General features: G+C 50.3%; 2 protein-coding genes across 2 annotated transcripts; one reads left to right on the forward strand and one right to left on the reverse strand.

The window, feature by feature from the left end:
- Positions 1–171: 171 nt before the first annotated feature.
- Positions 172–2257, reverse strand: SPRYD4 (SPRY domain containing 4). The gene is made up of 2 exons (XM_075551463.1): positions 2104–2257; positions 172–1726 (listed from the first exon to the last, which is right to left on the reverse strand). Exons 1-2 carry the CDS (start codon positions 2183–2185, stop codon positions 1188–1190), a joined length of 621 nt encoding a protein of 206 aa, XP_075407578.1. The 5' UTR covers positions 2186–2257; the 3' UTR covers positions 172–1187.
- An 11415-nt stretch (positions 2258–13672) lies between these two features.
- MIP (major intrinsic protein of lens fiber) lies at positions 13673–16886 on the forward strand. The gene is made up of 4 exons (XM_075552814.1): positions 13673–14032; positions 14529–14693; positions 15128–15208; positions 16080–16886. Exons 1-4 carry the CDS (start codon positions 13673–13675, stop codon positions 16263–16265), a joined length of 792 nt encoding a protein of 263 aa, XP_075408929.1. The 3' UTR covers positions 16266–16886.
- The last annotated feature ends 545 nt before the right edge of the window (positions 16887–17431 follow it).

Here is a 17431-nt window from a genome sequence, read left to right on the forward strand (position 1 = left end):
CCTCTCAGAAGGTACCAAGCCCGAGAGACACCCCGTGGGAGGGCTCGAACCGTGCCACATGCATCTGTCCCCAGTGGGGAAGGGAGGGGAGGGCCTCTGTACCCCATTAGCCAGGATATGCTGCTACCGCTAACAACAATTTTATAGACAGAGAAAGTATTTTGTGCTCAAATAAACTTTAATTACACAAATCACTCGTTTTGTTAAGCCCAGACCACCTCCCCAAAGGGTATCCAACTTGATCACCATTCTCGGGTAAAAAAAAAAAAAAGCGCCTCCAGGTCAGACAGGGCCCCAACAATACACAGTTCCTATAAACATTCATTCACCCCACTTGTTTTTTTTTCCCTGACCCCAGACACTGCTATAGGTTAAGTGCAATCTGGTAACCAAGTGAGGCTTGGGTTTGAGCAGGCCCAGCCATGGGTTGTTCGAAACCTCAGGCCACCCTCCAGAGAAGTTCCAACGGTGGCAGAAAGGGAGAGAGACCACCTCAGGAACCAACGCTGTCCAGCACGACCCCTCTAGATCTTTCCCAAGCGTTCTCTTCTTCCTCTCTGGTCATGATTGTAACTGGCACAAAGACTAGAAGGGGCTGGCCAAGTGTCACAGGCGTGCAGATTCAGGCGAATGCACTCAGGGTGGGGAGCTGCAGCTGAGAGGGACTGAGAGGCTGTGGCACTGAGGTATTGGGTGAGGGCTGAGTTCTCCAGCATTTACTGAGGGAGCAGAGCCCAGATTCTGCATGGGCTGAAGAGAAAGGCCAAATCGACGAACCACTCCTCCAGCCAGAGGTAGGAAGGCTTTACTCTGGAGCCAGTCGGTAGCGCTCCAAGATCAAGCTGAAGTTACACACAGGCAAGAGAGGGAGAGGCATCAAAGGGATTAAATTCAAATAAAGCTTAAAGACTTGCCCAGAACAGAATCCATTCAGTCAGGTCTGTGTACAGGGACAGCAAGTCTTCAGAGAAGGCTCGACATGCTGACCCAGGACACTGGTGTAACTAGGGGGCAGCAGGGGGACGAGTGTGGCTTAGGCCTCACGTTCAGGGCCGGGTAGAAAGGTGGCCAAGACATTGCACAGGACCCAATGTGAATTGGAAAGTAAAGGCTTTGGGGGGCAAAGCTTAGACACCTCAACACAAGACTGGCCGAGAACATGATTAGGGGCGTCAGTAGCACACAGACTAAAGCCCCTCAGGCACCTCCAGCCCTGAGTGGGTCAGCAGCTCTCCATCCCAGAGGGCAAAGGCAGGTACTACAGGACCGCGGAAGGCCGACTGCAGCGTGTGAACCACGGCAACTCGGCTGACATCAACCAGGCTCAGCTTCTGGGCTTCGTAGTCCAGCAGCAGCCCCACCACCTCTGGCTGGCCGATGCCCTCAATCGGGGTTTTCTCCTTGACCCACATGCTGTGCCACTTGCGCTGGGCATAGGTGAACACCCAGGAATGATCGTCAACACCGATGCAGCTGTCGCGGGAGATGTCCACGTCTGCCACGCCTATCCGGAATTGCTGGGAGCGCTTCACCGTCACTTCCCAGTAGTGCCTGCCGCTGGTGACCGCAGTGTCCGCCAGCACCACTGCCCACTCTCGGAAGCGCTCCATATTCAGGGCCACCTTGGTGGGCTCCAATCCCACCAGACCATACTTGACACCCGTATCGCCTTTGAAGAGTGCGAGGCTGCTGTGGGCGGTTTTCTCTTCCATTTTGAAATGGATGCCTGTGGGCAGAGCAGAGAGACTGCATGGTGACAGGAGCCCCAGTCCTCAAGTTGTCGGTACACAACGACGTGAAGCAGCCGGTCTCCAGAGAAGCGGGGTTAGAATAAGCGAGCGTCGCAGCGGGGGTGCTGCTTGCGGGAGGGGTGGGGGGAGCGTGAATGTGCGCGTGCGCCCGCAGCCTCAAAGGCTGAGGCTCCCATTGAGGAAGGGCCGCTAGTTCATGGAACTGAATGGCTTCCCAGTGGGATTAGCGGGACCGACGGCGACGGGAAGGGGCGTGGAGCCGGCGGCCGACACTGCTTCCCGGGCCTGCTCAGGAAGCACCAGGCGGACCCCGCGCGCTCCGGAGCAAGAGGACGCAGAGGGATCACCGTACCTCTCGGGGCGTCCGCGGCGGTCCGCAGCCGGCTGGCCCCCCAGCGGCGGAGCAGCAATGGACGTGCGAAGGGCAGCGCCATCTTGCACCGAGGCTGAGCCGGGCACGCCCCCTGCCCCTAGACCCCGCCATCGGCTCGGCCCGAGCGCGCGCACGTGGTCGCGGCGGCGGCCGCGCAGCGTGATGACGCACGAGCTCAGCCCCGCCCCGGGAGCTCAGCCCCGCCCCGGGAGCTCAGCCCCGCCCCGGGAGCTCAGCCCCGCCCCGGGAGCTCAGCCCCGCCCCGGGAGCTCAGCCCCGCCCCGGGAGCTCAGCCCCGCCCCGGGAGCTCAGCCCCGCCCCCGGAGCTCAGCCCCGCCCCCGGAGCTGAGCCGCGCGTCCAGCGTCTGCGCGGAAGCGGAAGTATTGGGTTTGGGATTAGATTGCCGAATTAGAGTTTAGCTCCATCGTACGACTTCGGACAAACCACTTTCAGGTCCACTAGAATGTCCAGGCCTTAGTCAAAGTGCGATGAGAATTCTCTAGTTTACAATTTGACAAGTAGAGCTACTGGGTAAGTGGCAGTTGTTTATAATAAGTGCAGTAAATGTCGATTTTGCTGTCGATTGTCAGTGGGCAGTGCTATAGAGAAATGACTGCCACTATTACAGAGCAAAATTTTTGTTTATTGTTTATACTCCCTGTGATGGGAGAATGTACTGCTACGTCTTTGAAGATTATACAGCAATACAGAACAAGTACCATGGAATATACAAAACTTTAGAGATACAGGTGTTGGAGAAGGGGAAGCAAGTTTAAACTTCCACCACAGGTTGCTTTAAAGTAAGTACAAACCAAGCCCACTGCCAGAGTGGAATAGGACAAGATAGAACTGCCCCCTTGGGTTTCAGAGTTTATAACACGGCAGTGTATAACTCTAGCTGGTGGACCTGTATGCTCTTTCAGAGTAAGTAAGGTCCTTCAGAAACAAGGGGGCATTCCTGAGGTACTAAAGGAGTTGGTTTGCGGGTATATCTCTAGGACGCCCAGAAGTACAGAGAACTTTTCAGGACTTGGGTGTCTGTTCTTCGGTGTGATCAAGTCGGTTCTGATTCATAGCCACCCAGTGCACAACCCACGGAAACACCGCTCTGCCCTCTGTCCTGCACTGTGCTCTCTATCTTTGCAATGTTGGAGTTCCTCGTCGCAGTCGATGGCCTTCCTCTTTGCTGCCCCTCCACTTTACCAAGCCTAGATGTCTAATCATTAAATACCTTATTAGATAAAGCTGTTAAAAAATCAGACAACTCTCCCAGAAGTCTTGGAAAGTTGCGTAGACTTCTGGGGGATGGGGTAGCTGTAATGTTTACCCTCCTAAAAAAAATAGAACAAAATTATTTCCCCCTCTCAAAGTCCTAGCCACCATTCCAATTGGATGTGGCCTTCTTTGGGTTTTTCTTGTAATGTGGCTTCTAAACTGGTCTAACTTCCATCTGCCAATTTTGAATCCCATGCTAGTGGTTTTTTATTCTAATCCCACCAGTGAGTTTTCTAAATAGTAAATCTGATTATACAGTTAATGTGCCTGCGTGTCTTCCAGGATGAAGTCACGGCCAGTAGGGTTTACGTGATTTGGCTGCTGCCTACCTTGTTTGTTCTTTCTCATAAAACAATTCCTGCGTATGAGGTGTAGCTGCGGGATGGATGAGAATCTTGGCGGTTCCAATAAGAGAGATGATGGGAGGGATTACAGGATGCGTAGGAAGCAGAGGAGACGCCCCTAATGCAGCCTATGGGGGAGTGTTGGGGAGAGAGTTCCCGGAATTGCTCGTGGCATAAAAGCAGAGGTGATTAAGCAGGTGAGGGAACTGTGTGTACTGAAACCTTCAGGTGAGAGAAAGGAGGTCTCATCTGCCTCCCTTACCTTGCCGCCTGACTTCTAATCACCTGTGAACCATGCTCTTTCTTAACTCTGCCTGAGAAGCAGTATTCCTCTGCGTGAAATGGTATTCATTTTGCTTGAAAAGTACCTTCTCTACTCTGGTGAAACCACCATCACCTGTTGGAGAAGAACTCTAATCCTCTGAGGTCATATTTCTCTCCTGGGTTCCAGGTCGATCTGTATGTCCAACAGCTTATTAGACATTCTACTTAGCTATCCCCTAGTCACCTCAAACCCAACATTCCCGAAGCTAACTTCTTCGTCTTCCTCCACACACTTCCTCCTATATTCCCTGACCTGGTGAGCTGTAACCCGGGTCCAGCCAGTTGTCCAGGCCAGAAACCTGACTCTTGACTCTGTCTCGTTCATCTCCCACATCTGATTGTAACGCAGTCCCAGCACCTTATTTCCCTCTTGGACTACTGCATCAGCCTTCTAAGGAGTCTCCGAGGGAACGTTTAAATAGGAAGCATCAACAGCTATGCATCTCTCCATTAGGTTGTGAATTCTTAATAAAAGGGATTATTTTCTATCCTATGTCCCCCCACCCCCCTGTATCCCCCTTTGCATACAGAATATACTTGGGTTTTTGCCTACCTTCTGTCTACCTGCTTGCTGTGCAGTGGCACAATCATTCCACCAGGGGTCAGCCTGGCCAAGCCTTTCCGTCCCATCGAACGCTGGGAAGCTTGGTTTCTAGGCCTTTGAAGCTTGGGAGCATAGTGCCTGGAGATTTCCTTTAGAAAGGTCCTGCTGTCAGGACTTAATATTTTGGTAATAATGAGAAGGTTCCAGAATTGTTTCTGCAGGATTTCTCCATGCCATCCTGCCTGTGGGGCTTGCAGCAAGCATACATCTCTCACCCGGTTACTTGGTTGACTTGCTTGGGGTCCCTTGTCACATGTACGACTTGCCTGTCATCGCTTGTATTATTTCATGCTCACAGACTGTCCATCGCATTAACTCACTCTGTTCATTCAGATTATTTACCTGTCGTTGCTACAAACCAAGTCAACTCTGACTATGCCCATAAACCATTCTTCATAGACTTTTAATCTATTAAGGCAAGAGGGGGGAAATGACATTGTAGGCAGAGGGAACCGCTGAGGCGGAATCGCTGGATAATTAAACTGAACGGGATGTTTGAGGTACCGCAGGAAGTGTCCTATTAGTCTCGCGTTGAGTAAAGAGAGCAGACAAGGAGGAGTTGAGACTAGATGAGGAAGGATGCGGGGTGGGGAGCTTAGTCTTTCAGGGATTCAGGAGCCCGTGAAGGCTCTTAAACAGGGACATGACCAGTAATAGATACTTGGATAGAGAGAGTGCTCCAGAGGGAGTGAGACTAAAAACAAAGACAGACATGAGGAGAAGCCACTCCGTCAGACAGTGTGTGGTCGTAGGGATCCAAGGGTTGGAATTGGTGGGACAATGGTGACTGACAAAATGGGAGACAGAGGAGAGGGGCAGGAGCCGAAGCCCACTTGTAGGTTGCTAACTGAATGAGGTCATTGTAACCAGGTGTAAATGTCTCTGAAGTTCAAGGGGGAGGAGGACATACATGAGGTCATCCAAGGAGAGGGTCTAGACTAGAGGAAGTCGGAATTCACTGCAGGTGAAGCTTGGGGAATATCAGGACATGAGATGACAGCTAGAGCAGGATGAGCCAGCCCCTTTGTTACTTGATGTTTCGGAGTGTCCAGTTTCTAATGTGGGAGGACCCTGCTCTGCCCCAGGGCTAGCTGGAGTCCTTAACTAGGCCTGGGCAAGGGGTGAGGCACTCAGAGCTCAGTGATTGTTGGGCATTTTGTCAGGAGTCAGCAAAGCATTAACAGGGCGGGAGAGAGGGGGGCGGGGGGGGGGCAGGGACTGCTGGGCTGGCTTGTGATCCCTTGGAGCCTTTGTCTTGCTGAAACTGCCCACAATGTCGCTGAGCTCCATGCTGACCAGGCATTCTGAGTGTGGGGCAAGAATAGAGATGCCAGATGGTGGAAGCAGAGAGAAAGGGTCACCCAGCCCCTCAGGACCATGTCTCCGTTCACCCACATTGGAATTGCTGGAGAGGCTATTCAATACTTAATAATAATACATGATGTGTGTTTCTGACCGATTCATGCATCAATCCATTTATATTTTGACTTAAGGTGGCTAACTCAATGCTTGCATTGCTTGGACATATCTTACTTGAGCCTCACACAACCCTGTAAAATTAGCCGAGCAGGTATTTTGATGGAACTCCAACCTGGGTGGTCCCTTAGGTCCTGGCGAGCTGAGCTGGCTGAGGAGCCGCTTTGGGAAGGTGGGGAGTTGGTTGTGGACACCCCCAAAGGTGGCTGTGGTGGTCTCGTGGGGCCTGCTGTGGAGAATTGAAAGAAGACATGCCTCTGCCTGGAGGGTTCCTGAGCTTTGTAGACTGACTGTGGGTTACCCTCTCTAGGAGCAGCGTCTCTGGGAGTGAAGAAGAGACCCTCTCTATCAAATGGCAGAATACATTCAGGACCACTGGGTCCCAGGAACACAGCTCCAAGGCTGATCAGCCCTGGTCCGTCAAAAGGACAGGCAGGTGTACCGAGACTGATGTGCCTCAGTGGCTCCCAGGGCCCAGAGGAGGAGAGAAAGGGTTGGGAGGCCCATTAGTTACTGTGGGACACTGAGTTTGTTTGCGGTGATGGAAAATTTACATTGATTAAGGCTGAAGATTGCACAGCCAATCAATGTAATCGATGCCAATAAGTTGCATCCTCTCTAAGGTTGACTGGGCAACTGCCGTGCAATAATTACAACAACTTGGTTTGTAGGTTTAGGGCCATGGTCTTATGGGACACCCCACTTAATTTACCTCTGGTCATTCATTGTTTCTTCCCACCTCCCGGTTCACTGCACAGTGCTGCGGTCTTCCAGGCTAACAACCATCCAAGGTACCAATGTTAGCCGCTGGAGCAACTAAGGAGATGAAGGAGAGAGTCAGGAGTCAGAGGAAGTAGAATGCATGATTAATTGCCTCCAGTCGGAAGAATTTGCTTATTTGGTTGGTTGTTTTCACAATCATTTAATTGGCATACACTTCCCATATAATGACATTTAATTGTTCAGTCACATTCATAAGGTTGAAAGTCATCACCACAATGTTTCAGAACATTTTCTTCTCATATGCGTTGCTCTTAGCTCCCCATTTCCCCTAACTTCCCCGCCATTCCCTTAACAATCCACTTACTCTCGATCAATCCACCTACCCTGGATTTCATATACAGAAAATTAAAAAACAAACAAACAGGAGCAAGCAAGCTAACAACAATGGGTAGACCCACATAGAAAAGACTCAAAAAGAAAACAAAGTAGTCACGACTGGAACAACTTTAAAATGGGTAAAACGAAACAACATAAAAACCTCTTCGCCTTGGAGTGCTTGCTGACTCATGTCGGCCCGTGGGTTTCCCAGACTGCAACTGTTCACAGGAGTAAAAAGCCGGTCTTTCTCCTAAGGAGCTGCTGGTGGTTTGGAACTGCCGACCATGGGGATGGCAGCCCCGCATGTAACCATTACACCACCAGGGCTCCTCCACATGGGCCAAAGGGGAGATCAAGTGATAAGGCATTACATTTTAATCCAACTGCATCAGCCATAATCGACCACGTGCTCTCTCTGACAGCAAGGCTGTCCACACCCCCGGGCTGAGGTCAGCGGACTTCCACTGTCATCCGTAGCTTTCTGAAAACTGGGTGTTCACAGTTTTAGCTCTGACACCACTTCATGTGTATTTAATTATTTACAATCCTTGGGTCACACAGGCTGGTGTGCTTCTTCCTCACTTAGTTGGCTGCTGGTTTGAAGACAAGCCTTTAAGATCCCAGATGGGTTTTTCCCTCATAGCCGGGCACCATCTGATTTCTTCACCATGCTTTGCTACAGACTGAGATAATCTTTAGTGATCTCTTCATGAGGGTAAGCATTAAGCAGGACCATGGCATAAGAATTAATTTTTCTTAGATTGGGGCTAGAATTAAGTGTGAGCCCAAAATCCAATGCTTTATATATGTCCCTCCCTAGTTCACTTTTTGTTTTGTTTTCAAAGTTTTTACTTCAAGTTGGTTGAAGTCAGCCTGCATTATTTTTTTTATTAGTTGAGATTCTAGTTTATGTTTATACACATTATCATTTTATAATGAGAACATTAAACATCATCCTCCTAGGGCATAAGGTAATTCTATTGGCAGTCATTTATCCAGTGCTATAGAATTTAAAACACTGTTGAGAAAAGGAAATTATACAAGTATAGCTGGCTTCAGGCTGCAGTACACGATGCATGAAATGTCGACTTATACAGATTAAATGCTTAAGTGACTAGACACTATTTACACAAACCATGGGGGTTAGTGATAGAGCAAAGTTTTCAATAACGCACATTCTAACCATGCCTACCAGACTAATACACGCCATAAGAAAGCAAGGAGGGCATTACAATAGTGAATACATGGTAGTTCTAGGCCACCGTTCACTGGGCACCCTCAGAATAAGAGATGGAACCAAAGTCCAATGAGCGACAATTCCATAACCTTGGAATAGCAGTCATCTATACGTCTCAAATCTTCTTAAAATGTCTTAACTCCTACAGGCGAATTTGAGATAAAGCTCATTCACTTAGTGGGGCTTCCACATCGAGTCCTCTGGTGTGGCCTCTGAAGGATGTTGTGCATCTCAACAAGACAGAATCTAAAGTCCCAGTAGTCCATAGCTGTTGAATGTTTTGCTCAAAGATTCTATGGAGTAGTCCTGGGATCCTGACCAAAAGGAAGAACTCTTCCCTCCCCCCCCCCCTGGTTCACTGCCATAGAGTCAAGGCTGATTCATAGCAACCCTGTAGGACAGGGCAGAACTGCCCCTGATTTTCTGAGGCTGAACTCTTCATGGGAGTAGAAAGCCTCATCTTTCTTTCAGGGAGCTCCTGGTGGTTTTGAACTGCTGACTTGCAGTATAACCCAACATATAACCACTCTGTCACCTGGGATCAAAAGGAACAAAAGTTCAAATTCAAATGAACTCCAGACTTTCGGGAGCCATTGTGGTTGGACAAATCCCTGAAATTATTGCCCCGAGGTAATCTTTAAAAATTAGACCCCAAATATCTCTATGTATTTTTAAAATGGAAAGACTGTCTTCCTTGTACATTGTACTCTCTTAAAGAACGGTCTGTCTCTATCGGAGTAAGTTGACATCAGTACCTTGGGAAGCTAAGCTTGAGGAGCAGTGTGTTTCTGTTAAAGAGCGAGGGGCAGTTCTGAAGAAGAGGGCGAGGAGGGCTGCAGCGCCTGAAGACTCATCAACGTCACTGCACTGGACACGTGCAAACGATTGAATTGGTGCATGTTCTGCTGTGTATTCCTCAACCGCAACAAGAAATTAAATAACTAAAAATAAGGATTTTAACATATTGTTGTCAGGTGCCCTCGAATGGCCTCCGATTCCCAGCGACCCCATGTACAAGGGGGGGAAAACTGCCCACTCCCGTGCCGTCCTCACCGTCGTTCTTATGTTTGAGCCACCGGGGCAGCCACTGCGTCAGTCTCATCTTGTCCAAGGTCGTCCCCTGTCACTCCATCTACTTTACCAAGCACCATGTCCCTTCCAAAGGACTGGTCTCCTGATAACATGTCCAAAGTTCATGAGACAGGGTCTCAGCATCCTTCCTTAGTTCTAAGGAGTTCATGAGACAGGGTCTCAGCGTCCTTCCTCAGTTCTAAGGAGTTCATAAGGCAGGGTCTCAGCATCCTCAGTCCTAAGGAGTTCATGAGACAGGGTCTCAGCATCCTTCCTCAGTTCTAAGGAGTTCATAAGGCAGGGTCTCAGCATCCTTCCTCAGTTCTAAGGAGTTCATGAGACAGAGTCTCAGCGGCCTTGGTTCTAAGGAGTTCATGAGACAGGGTCTCAGCCTCCTCAGTTCTAAGGAGTGCATGAGACAGGGTTTCAGCGTCCTCAGTTCTGAGGAGTTCATAAGGCAGGGTCTCAGCGTCGTCAGTTCTAAGGAGTTCATGAGGCAGGTGTCAGCAGTCTTAGTTCTAAGAAGTTCATGAGACAGGGTCTCAGCATCCTAGATTCTAAGGCGCCTGCTGGCTGTTCTTCGTCCAAGACAGATTGGTTTTTTCTTTTGGCAATGCGTGGTGTTTTCAGCACTCTTTGCCAACACCATAATTCAAATGAATGCATATTTCAATTTTTGATGTAGCATATGATCCAGCAATTCCACTCCCAGTATACACCCAAGAGACTTAAAAGTATGGAATACACACACACACACACATATCAACGTTCATTGCAGCATTATTCACAACAACCAAAAAGTGGAAACAACTCAAGCCTCCATCCACTGCTGAAACAAATGTGGCATGCATATGCAGTGGGATGCTATTCAGACCTAAAGAGAAATGAAATTCTGATACATGCTGTGATATGAGTGGATGAATCCTAAAAATACTATGCTGGCCCCTGATAAAATGTAAAAAAAAGAAAGAAAATGATTAGGGCAAAGAATGGACAGATGTGCTTTATACAATTGATGTATGTATATGTATGGATTGTGATAAGAGTTGTATGAGCCCCTAATTAAATGTTTTAAAAAAATACTATGCTGGGTGAAATTAGATATAAATGTTTGAATCCCCCACCCCACCCACCAGGGGAATGAACAACAGCAGTGGGGGCAAAGGAGACTGCGAATAGTGCAAGATATAAAATAACTTGTAATTTATCGGGGGGTCCACGAGGCTGGATGGGTGGGAGAGGGAGGGAAAAAAGAGCTGATACCAAAGGCTCAAGCAGCAAGAAAACGTTTTTAAAATGATGATGGCAACATATGTACAAATGTGTTTGATACAATTGATGTATGGATTGTTATAAGAACTGTAAGAGCCCCCAATAAAATGATTTATTAATAAAAACAATAAATAAAATTAAAAAGTACAAATACTAGATGATCCCACTTTTATGAAATACACATATTGAGATGTGTTAGGCAGGGTTCTCTAGAGAAACAAAGCCAAGACACTTTTGATTATATATAAAAGGATAGATTTATACAGCGAGAAGGAATCTATGGCTAATTAGTCCACCCAGCTCAGTACAAAGGGCTCAGTTCAACTCACTTGCGTGGAACAGTTAATAATACTGCAGGTCCTTCAACTCATGCAGGCTACGGGCAGACTCCACTGTCTGCTTCCTTGATCTTGGACCAGCCAAGTGCCAGCAGAGAGCACTCCCGACCAGCGCCTCCCCAAGGGCACTTGTACTGAGACCACCAGCTCACCCCTGGGTCTCTAGTCTCCCCGTCTTGGTTTCCTGGCGTCTCCTACCAAGCTCTCTTCTCTTCTTTAGCTATTCTGCTTCCGCTTCACTGGAGCTTCTATCAACCAGAGAGGCTGACACAGAAGCAGGCACATCCTTCTACTCCCTAGTCATCTCCATGAACTTGCATTTCAAGAGTCAGGGAGGGAAAGAGGAAAGTCAGTGACAGTGGAGAAGACAATAGGAAAAATCTCCAAAAATAGGCCAGAAAAGGTCACCTCTAGGCCTTACTAGAACCACAGTCAGCCAGGGAGAAGTGACCAGTGCTGGGCAGACAATCGGGCAATTAGATTCTGAAACAGAAGGTGCCTTTGAGGAACTGCTCCAAGTGCAGGGCATTCCTCCCGCCCATCATTCCTAGGAGTACCCAGAACATATCCCGACTCATGTTTGTTTGTTAGCAGTTTAGTTTGTCCCTCTTCCTTTCCTTTTTGCTATTTCCTCTAGTTCATCCTTATATTTGAGATTCTTTTCAGAAATTACCAAAAAAGCCATTTCCTATAGATTCTCTAATTTTCTCTCCTGATGGCCTTAAGAAAGCATACAAAACATTCTGAAGATTTGTTTCCTAAGAACTATAGATGTGAAGAACTTGTAAAATAATATGGGGAGAGTTAACACAGTTATGGTAAAATTTACTGGCTTATAAGTTGGAATTACCCTGAAGGCTCATCTCTCTCCAGGTGACTCACTCCTCCCCTCTCCTCCCCTCCCCTCCACTCCCCTCCCCTCTCCTCCCCTCTCCTCTCCTCTCCTCTCCTCTCTCTCTCTCTCAAAGTTAAGCCTTCAGTGACATTTTACTAACACCGAGTGACCTAAACACTTACTGCTTTTGTTTACAAAAATCACATGCATTGGGTCGGATTCTGATGTTTTGGTCAAGCTCCGATGCAAAAATTTCTCGACATTTTCACGTCGAAAGCCAATTAATTATGTTGAGTTCTGAGGCAGTTGGGTACCGGGGTTCTACTGTCTACCATAAGGGCTCCTTTAAGGGACATTGAATCTACCGCAAAGGAGCCCTGTGGCTTACATATTGGGCAGCTAACCACAAGGTAGTGGCTTACATGTTGTACTCCTAATCACAAGGTTAGCAGTTCGAACCCAGCCACCGCTCTGCAGGAGAAAGATGAGGCTTTCTACTCCCATAACAATTTAGAAACCTTAGAAACCCAAAGGGCCAGTTCTACTTTGTGAGTCAGAATTGATTCAGTGACAGTGAGGTGCTTTTTTTTTTTTTTTTAAACCTACTACCACTGAGTTGATTCTGACTTATACCACACTCCTATAGGACTCAAACAAACCCACTCTCTCTCGCTGAGTGTATTCCAACTCTTGGTGACTTCATATAGGATACTGAGGCTTTGAATCTTTATGGGAGTAGACAGCCTCCTCTTTCTCCCGCAGAGCAGCTGGTGGGTTTCCGACTGCTCGCCTGGGTGGGTTGTCTCTCCCAGTTCATCGTTCCGCAGCCATGACTTGGTTTCCTTCCTTTCCCTGCGCCCTGCTATGGCCTTGAGAGGAAAGATAAGATCTAAGCTGGTTCTGAGGTTTAACTACTGACCCCTTTGCCCTTCCCTGGTATACCCACCCTACCCTCAGTGCATCCAGGGAAGGTAGCTTCTCCCCCGTCTTTCTCTCTATGATCTAGCAGACAGGGCAGAGGGCTTGGAAAGGGAGGGATTGGCACGGCCTGGGGGTGGGGAGCCCTGTGCACAGAGAAAGCAGACACAGCAGAACTATTCTGCCCCAGAGCTGCAGGATCTACAAATTGCAGCCCAAACTAGCCAATGGGAAAAGGCCCTCTAATCCCAGAGAAACTAAAGCATGCTCTTCAGTTCTGCAACTTCCCTGGTGCACCCCACGTCTTCCCCCCACCCCCACCTTTACCTTGGTACTCATAGGAGCCTGGAGGCCCCCCAGGAGGGCAGTCCCATACCCCAGTAGTGAACTCAGCTGGACTGTCCCCCAAGCAAAGCCGAAGAATGTTCTTACAGAGATGCCAGTCAGGACCTTGGACCCAACTTTTTCTTGAAGAGCAAACGTCCATCTCCTTGGCTGGGTCCCCCTGTTTCCGAGGCTCTTCAGGTCTGCTAACACCCTGCGCCGGCCCGGAACGAGGCCAGGGAAAATCCCCCAGCTTTATCAGAGACGTGGGATTGGCCCAGCTCTCCACATCCGTGAAGGGGTTAAGAGGCTGGGCCGGCCACCTCAGCCTGCCCCTCCCAGGGACTGAGCAGTCCCTATAAAGGGGCCTATCCACCCGGCTGGGCCAGGCAGCGTCAAGACCCAGGCATTGTGCCCAACGCCCCGCCATGTGGGAGCTCCGGTCAGCCTCCTTCTGGAGGGCCATCTTCGCGGAGTTCTTTGCTACCCTTTTCTACGTCTTCTTTGGTTTGGGGGCCTCACTGCGTTGGTCCCCGGGTCCCCTGCATGTCTTGCAGGTGGCGATCGCCTTTGGCCTGGCCCTGGCCACCCTGGTGCAGGCTGTGGGCCACCTCAGTGGAGCCCACGTCAATCCTGCGGTCACTTTCGCCTTTCTTGTGGGCTCTCAGCTGTCGCTACTCCGTGCCTTCTGCTATATGGTAGCCCAGCTCCTGGGAGCCGTGACCGGGGCTGCCATGTTGTACAGCATCACCCCGCCTGCCGTCAGAGGAAACCTAGCGCTCACCACGGTACTCGGCACCAAGCGGATGGGGAACCGTCGCGCCCTGGCTTCTTGCGGGTGGGGGGGAAGGAAGGGGTTTGCTGGGTAGATCAGTTGCTGCCCTGGGCATCTAGGGTGTGTGTGTGTGTGTGTGTGTGTGTGTGTGTCGGAGTGAGGAGGGTCAAGGGATGGTACATAGGAGGGAAGCGGGGCAGCGTCCAGAGTAAGAACCAAAACACTCAATGCAGTGACAGCTTTCCTTCCTTGGGGCTCCTCGCAGGGTCTTGGGGACTCTCTTACTTTATCCTGAGGGGTTCCATGTCTTCAGCCTTGTACGCTGGTACAGGCGGATCCCACTCGGATGAAGGACTGTTCTGGTACCTGAAGCTCCAGATGCAGCGCTGTGAAAGGAATTGGGTTATCCTTGCTCTCCAGGAATGGATGTCCTGAGGGGCCCCCTGCAGGGGACCTTGAGGAGGAAGGCTGAGGCCCCCCAATGACCTCCCTTCCCCATCCTTCCCCAGCTGCATCCTGGAGTGAGTGTGGGCCAGGCCGCTGTCGTGGAGACCTTCCTGACACTGCAGTTCGTGCTCTGCATCCTGGCCACGTACGACGACAGGCAGAATGGCCGTCAGGGCTCGGCCGCCCTGCCCATCGGCTTCTCCCTCACTTTGGGCCACCTCTTCGGGGTAAGCAGAAGACAGTTCAAGGATTCCAAGGTCCCTAAAGCTTTGCTGAGTTTTCAGAGTGCTGCTTGCCTCCCCCACCATCAACCATGAACCTTAACCACCGGCCTGTGTATTAATTGGCCCAGAGCAATCCACCCTGCCCTCGTCGGCTATCTGTGACTATTCTCTGTAGTCCTTTTCGACTCCAAGGTTGAAGCCACAGGCAGTGGTGGCCTTTGCCTGCGGTTCACCGTATCCTCAGATGAGGTATCAATGCCCTCTCCTTGCCACAAGGGCTCTTGGAGAGCCAGGCAGGCAGGTTGTCCTCCCCGTCGGCTGCTGGCGACTGCCAGTTCTCCGGGGCAGTGTGGGCTGTGGGGAGAGGAACCGGGACGGGATGGGATGGGATGGGGTGGGGTGGGGGTAGGTCTCAGTTCCTACTGTGTGTTTTGCAGATGTATTATACTGGTGCAGGCATGAACCCTGCCCGCTCCTTTGCTCCTGCCATTCTCACCCGCAACTTCACCAACCACTGGGTGAGTGAGGGGCTGGGGCACCCTGAAGCCTGGTGGGGGGGGGGGCTGCAGGTCCCAGGTTTGCTGCTCCACGAGCCTCTCAGCCAACGGGGCTCTCAGAGCTTGGCGTGCCTTTGTGAGCAGGATCCCTTCGTTTGCCAGAGAGCAGCTCTTGCTCATGTTTCTCCTTCTCGGGTTACTCAGGGGTTTTCACTCAGCGGTCCCTATTGGGCGCTGAAGCTAGGACTGGGCAGGCACACAACCGAACGTGATGACAAACACATCTCACCTCGGAGAAGAGCGTGTGTTGAGAGCGCACCTGGCTCTGAGTCTCAGGCCAGTTCTAGCACTTTGCTAGCCTGCTGTGTGACCCGGGGCAAGTAACTCACCTACTCTGAGCCTTAAGCTTCTTTCACATCCAGTGGAGTCTTATGAGAGTTTCATCTGGACCTTGTGTGTGTGTGAAACACTCTGCATAGACTCTGGTGTGCAGTAAGTCTTCCATAATACACATGGGCCCTGTATGCAAACTGAACATTTGGAAATAATTTTAAAAGAAAAAGAATTCCAAAAAATTTCAAAGCAATATATAAATGAGTACAAATTGGGAATAACAGGCAGGCTATCCATGTGCTAAGAAGGTCCGGGGTAAAGGAATGATCGGATGAATCAGAAAAAAAATGGATGAGTTTTTGAGGTAGAGGCAGTAAGAGCCTAGCACTGCAAAAAGCAAACACACACGCAAAATAAGATGCACTAATTTTTATTCACACCGTGCCCAGTTTTACATGCCAAGGCCAGGAGATCTGTTGTTCACTGAGAGGCTGGAAAAGGGTGGCCTTGCCTTTGGCCCTTCCCCAGCCTTTGTCCCCTTCCTTTCCTCCTCCTCCAGGTGTACTGGGTGGGCCCAATCATTGGAGCAGGCCTGGGCACCCTCATCTATGACTTCCTCCTCTTCCCTCGGCTCAAGAGTGTTTCTGAGAGGCTCTCTATCCTCAAGGGAGCCAGGCCCAGCGACCCCAGTGGACAACCAGAGGGCCCAGGGGAAGCCACCGAACTGAAGACCCAAGCCCTGTAGAGAAGGAAGCGAGGGAAGCGGCTGGGTTTCTGTGGAGGGGCTGAACCAGCCCTTAGCTGAAGAAAGAGAATGGAGGGAGGGGCACGTACTTCTTTCTGTTTTAATTTATGTATGTTCCCCCCCTCCCTGGCCCCTTTTGCTGTGTGAAATCTTTCAAGTTGCATTCATGAGCTGGTTGGTGCAGACTTCCCGCCCACCTCCCGTCACTGTGTGAGCATGATGGTGCAGCAGACACAGGAAGGTGGGTGTGTGGTGGTGTCTTGGGAAAGAAGTATCGTCCTGTGTCCTATGTCGCTTCTAACCCACAGGGTAAGCACAGGGAGCCAGCCCCAAGTGGTTGACTTTTATCCCATTGCCGATCACTGGTATGGCTCTGGATTTCTAAGGGACCAGGGAAGCTGGAGGCCTCCCCTCCCAGAAGGCCCAGGGACAGAAGTGAAGGGGCAGGCAGTTCAAGACTTGGGGAGATATTTTTCTGCACTGAGGCGGGGTTGCTCATGGAGGTGGGCGTGCGGGTAGAGCTCAGGGTGGTAGCCCCAGATCAAGATGCAACTGGACCACCAAGGTTGGGGGAGGGTAATGGAGTAGAGCCCACTTATCAACGGGAGGCTGGCCCTCTGAGAAAAGGGAACACGGGGGTGAGGGGTGGGGGGTGGGCTTGAGCTATTCTAAGGGGCCCTGGTGGCGCAGTGGTTATGTGCTGGATTGCAATCTGAATGGTCGGCAGTTCAAAAATACGGGAAAAGATGAGGCTTTCTACTCTCCGAAACAGTTACGCTCCCAGAAGCCCGCAGGGGGCGGGTTACTAGGAGTCAGTATGGACTTGGTGGCAGTGAGGGTTTTTGTTTTTATGAAGCCCTATAAACCGGTCTACATTCACTGGCTGGGTTGTGTGTTCATTCTGGCAAGATGGATCTCTTCAGAGGCCCTGGGCCAGTAAGCTCCCAGCCTTCAATAGAGAATAAGTGAGCCGTGAACAGAAGCCCTGGTGCTGTGGTGGTTAGAGGACTCGGCTGCCAACCGAAAGGATGGGAGCGCCAACCCACAAGCCAATTCACAGGAGCAAGAGGTAGCAGCCTGCCTCTTTCTTTCGGCAAAGAGTTACAGCCTGAACAACTCTATGGGCCCCCTAACTCTGAGTCAAAGCCAACTCCATGACAGTGCAC

This window comes from Tenrec ecaudatus, chromosome 6 (assembly GCF_050624435.1).
Source record: "Tenrec ecaudatus isolate mTenEca1 chromosome 6, mTenEca1.hap1, whole genome shotgun sequence".
In the NCBI taxonomy this organism is placed as follows: domain Eukaryota; kingdom Metazoa; phylum Chordata; class Mammalia; order Afrosoricida; family Tenrecidae; genus Tenrec; species Tenrec ecaudatus.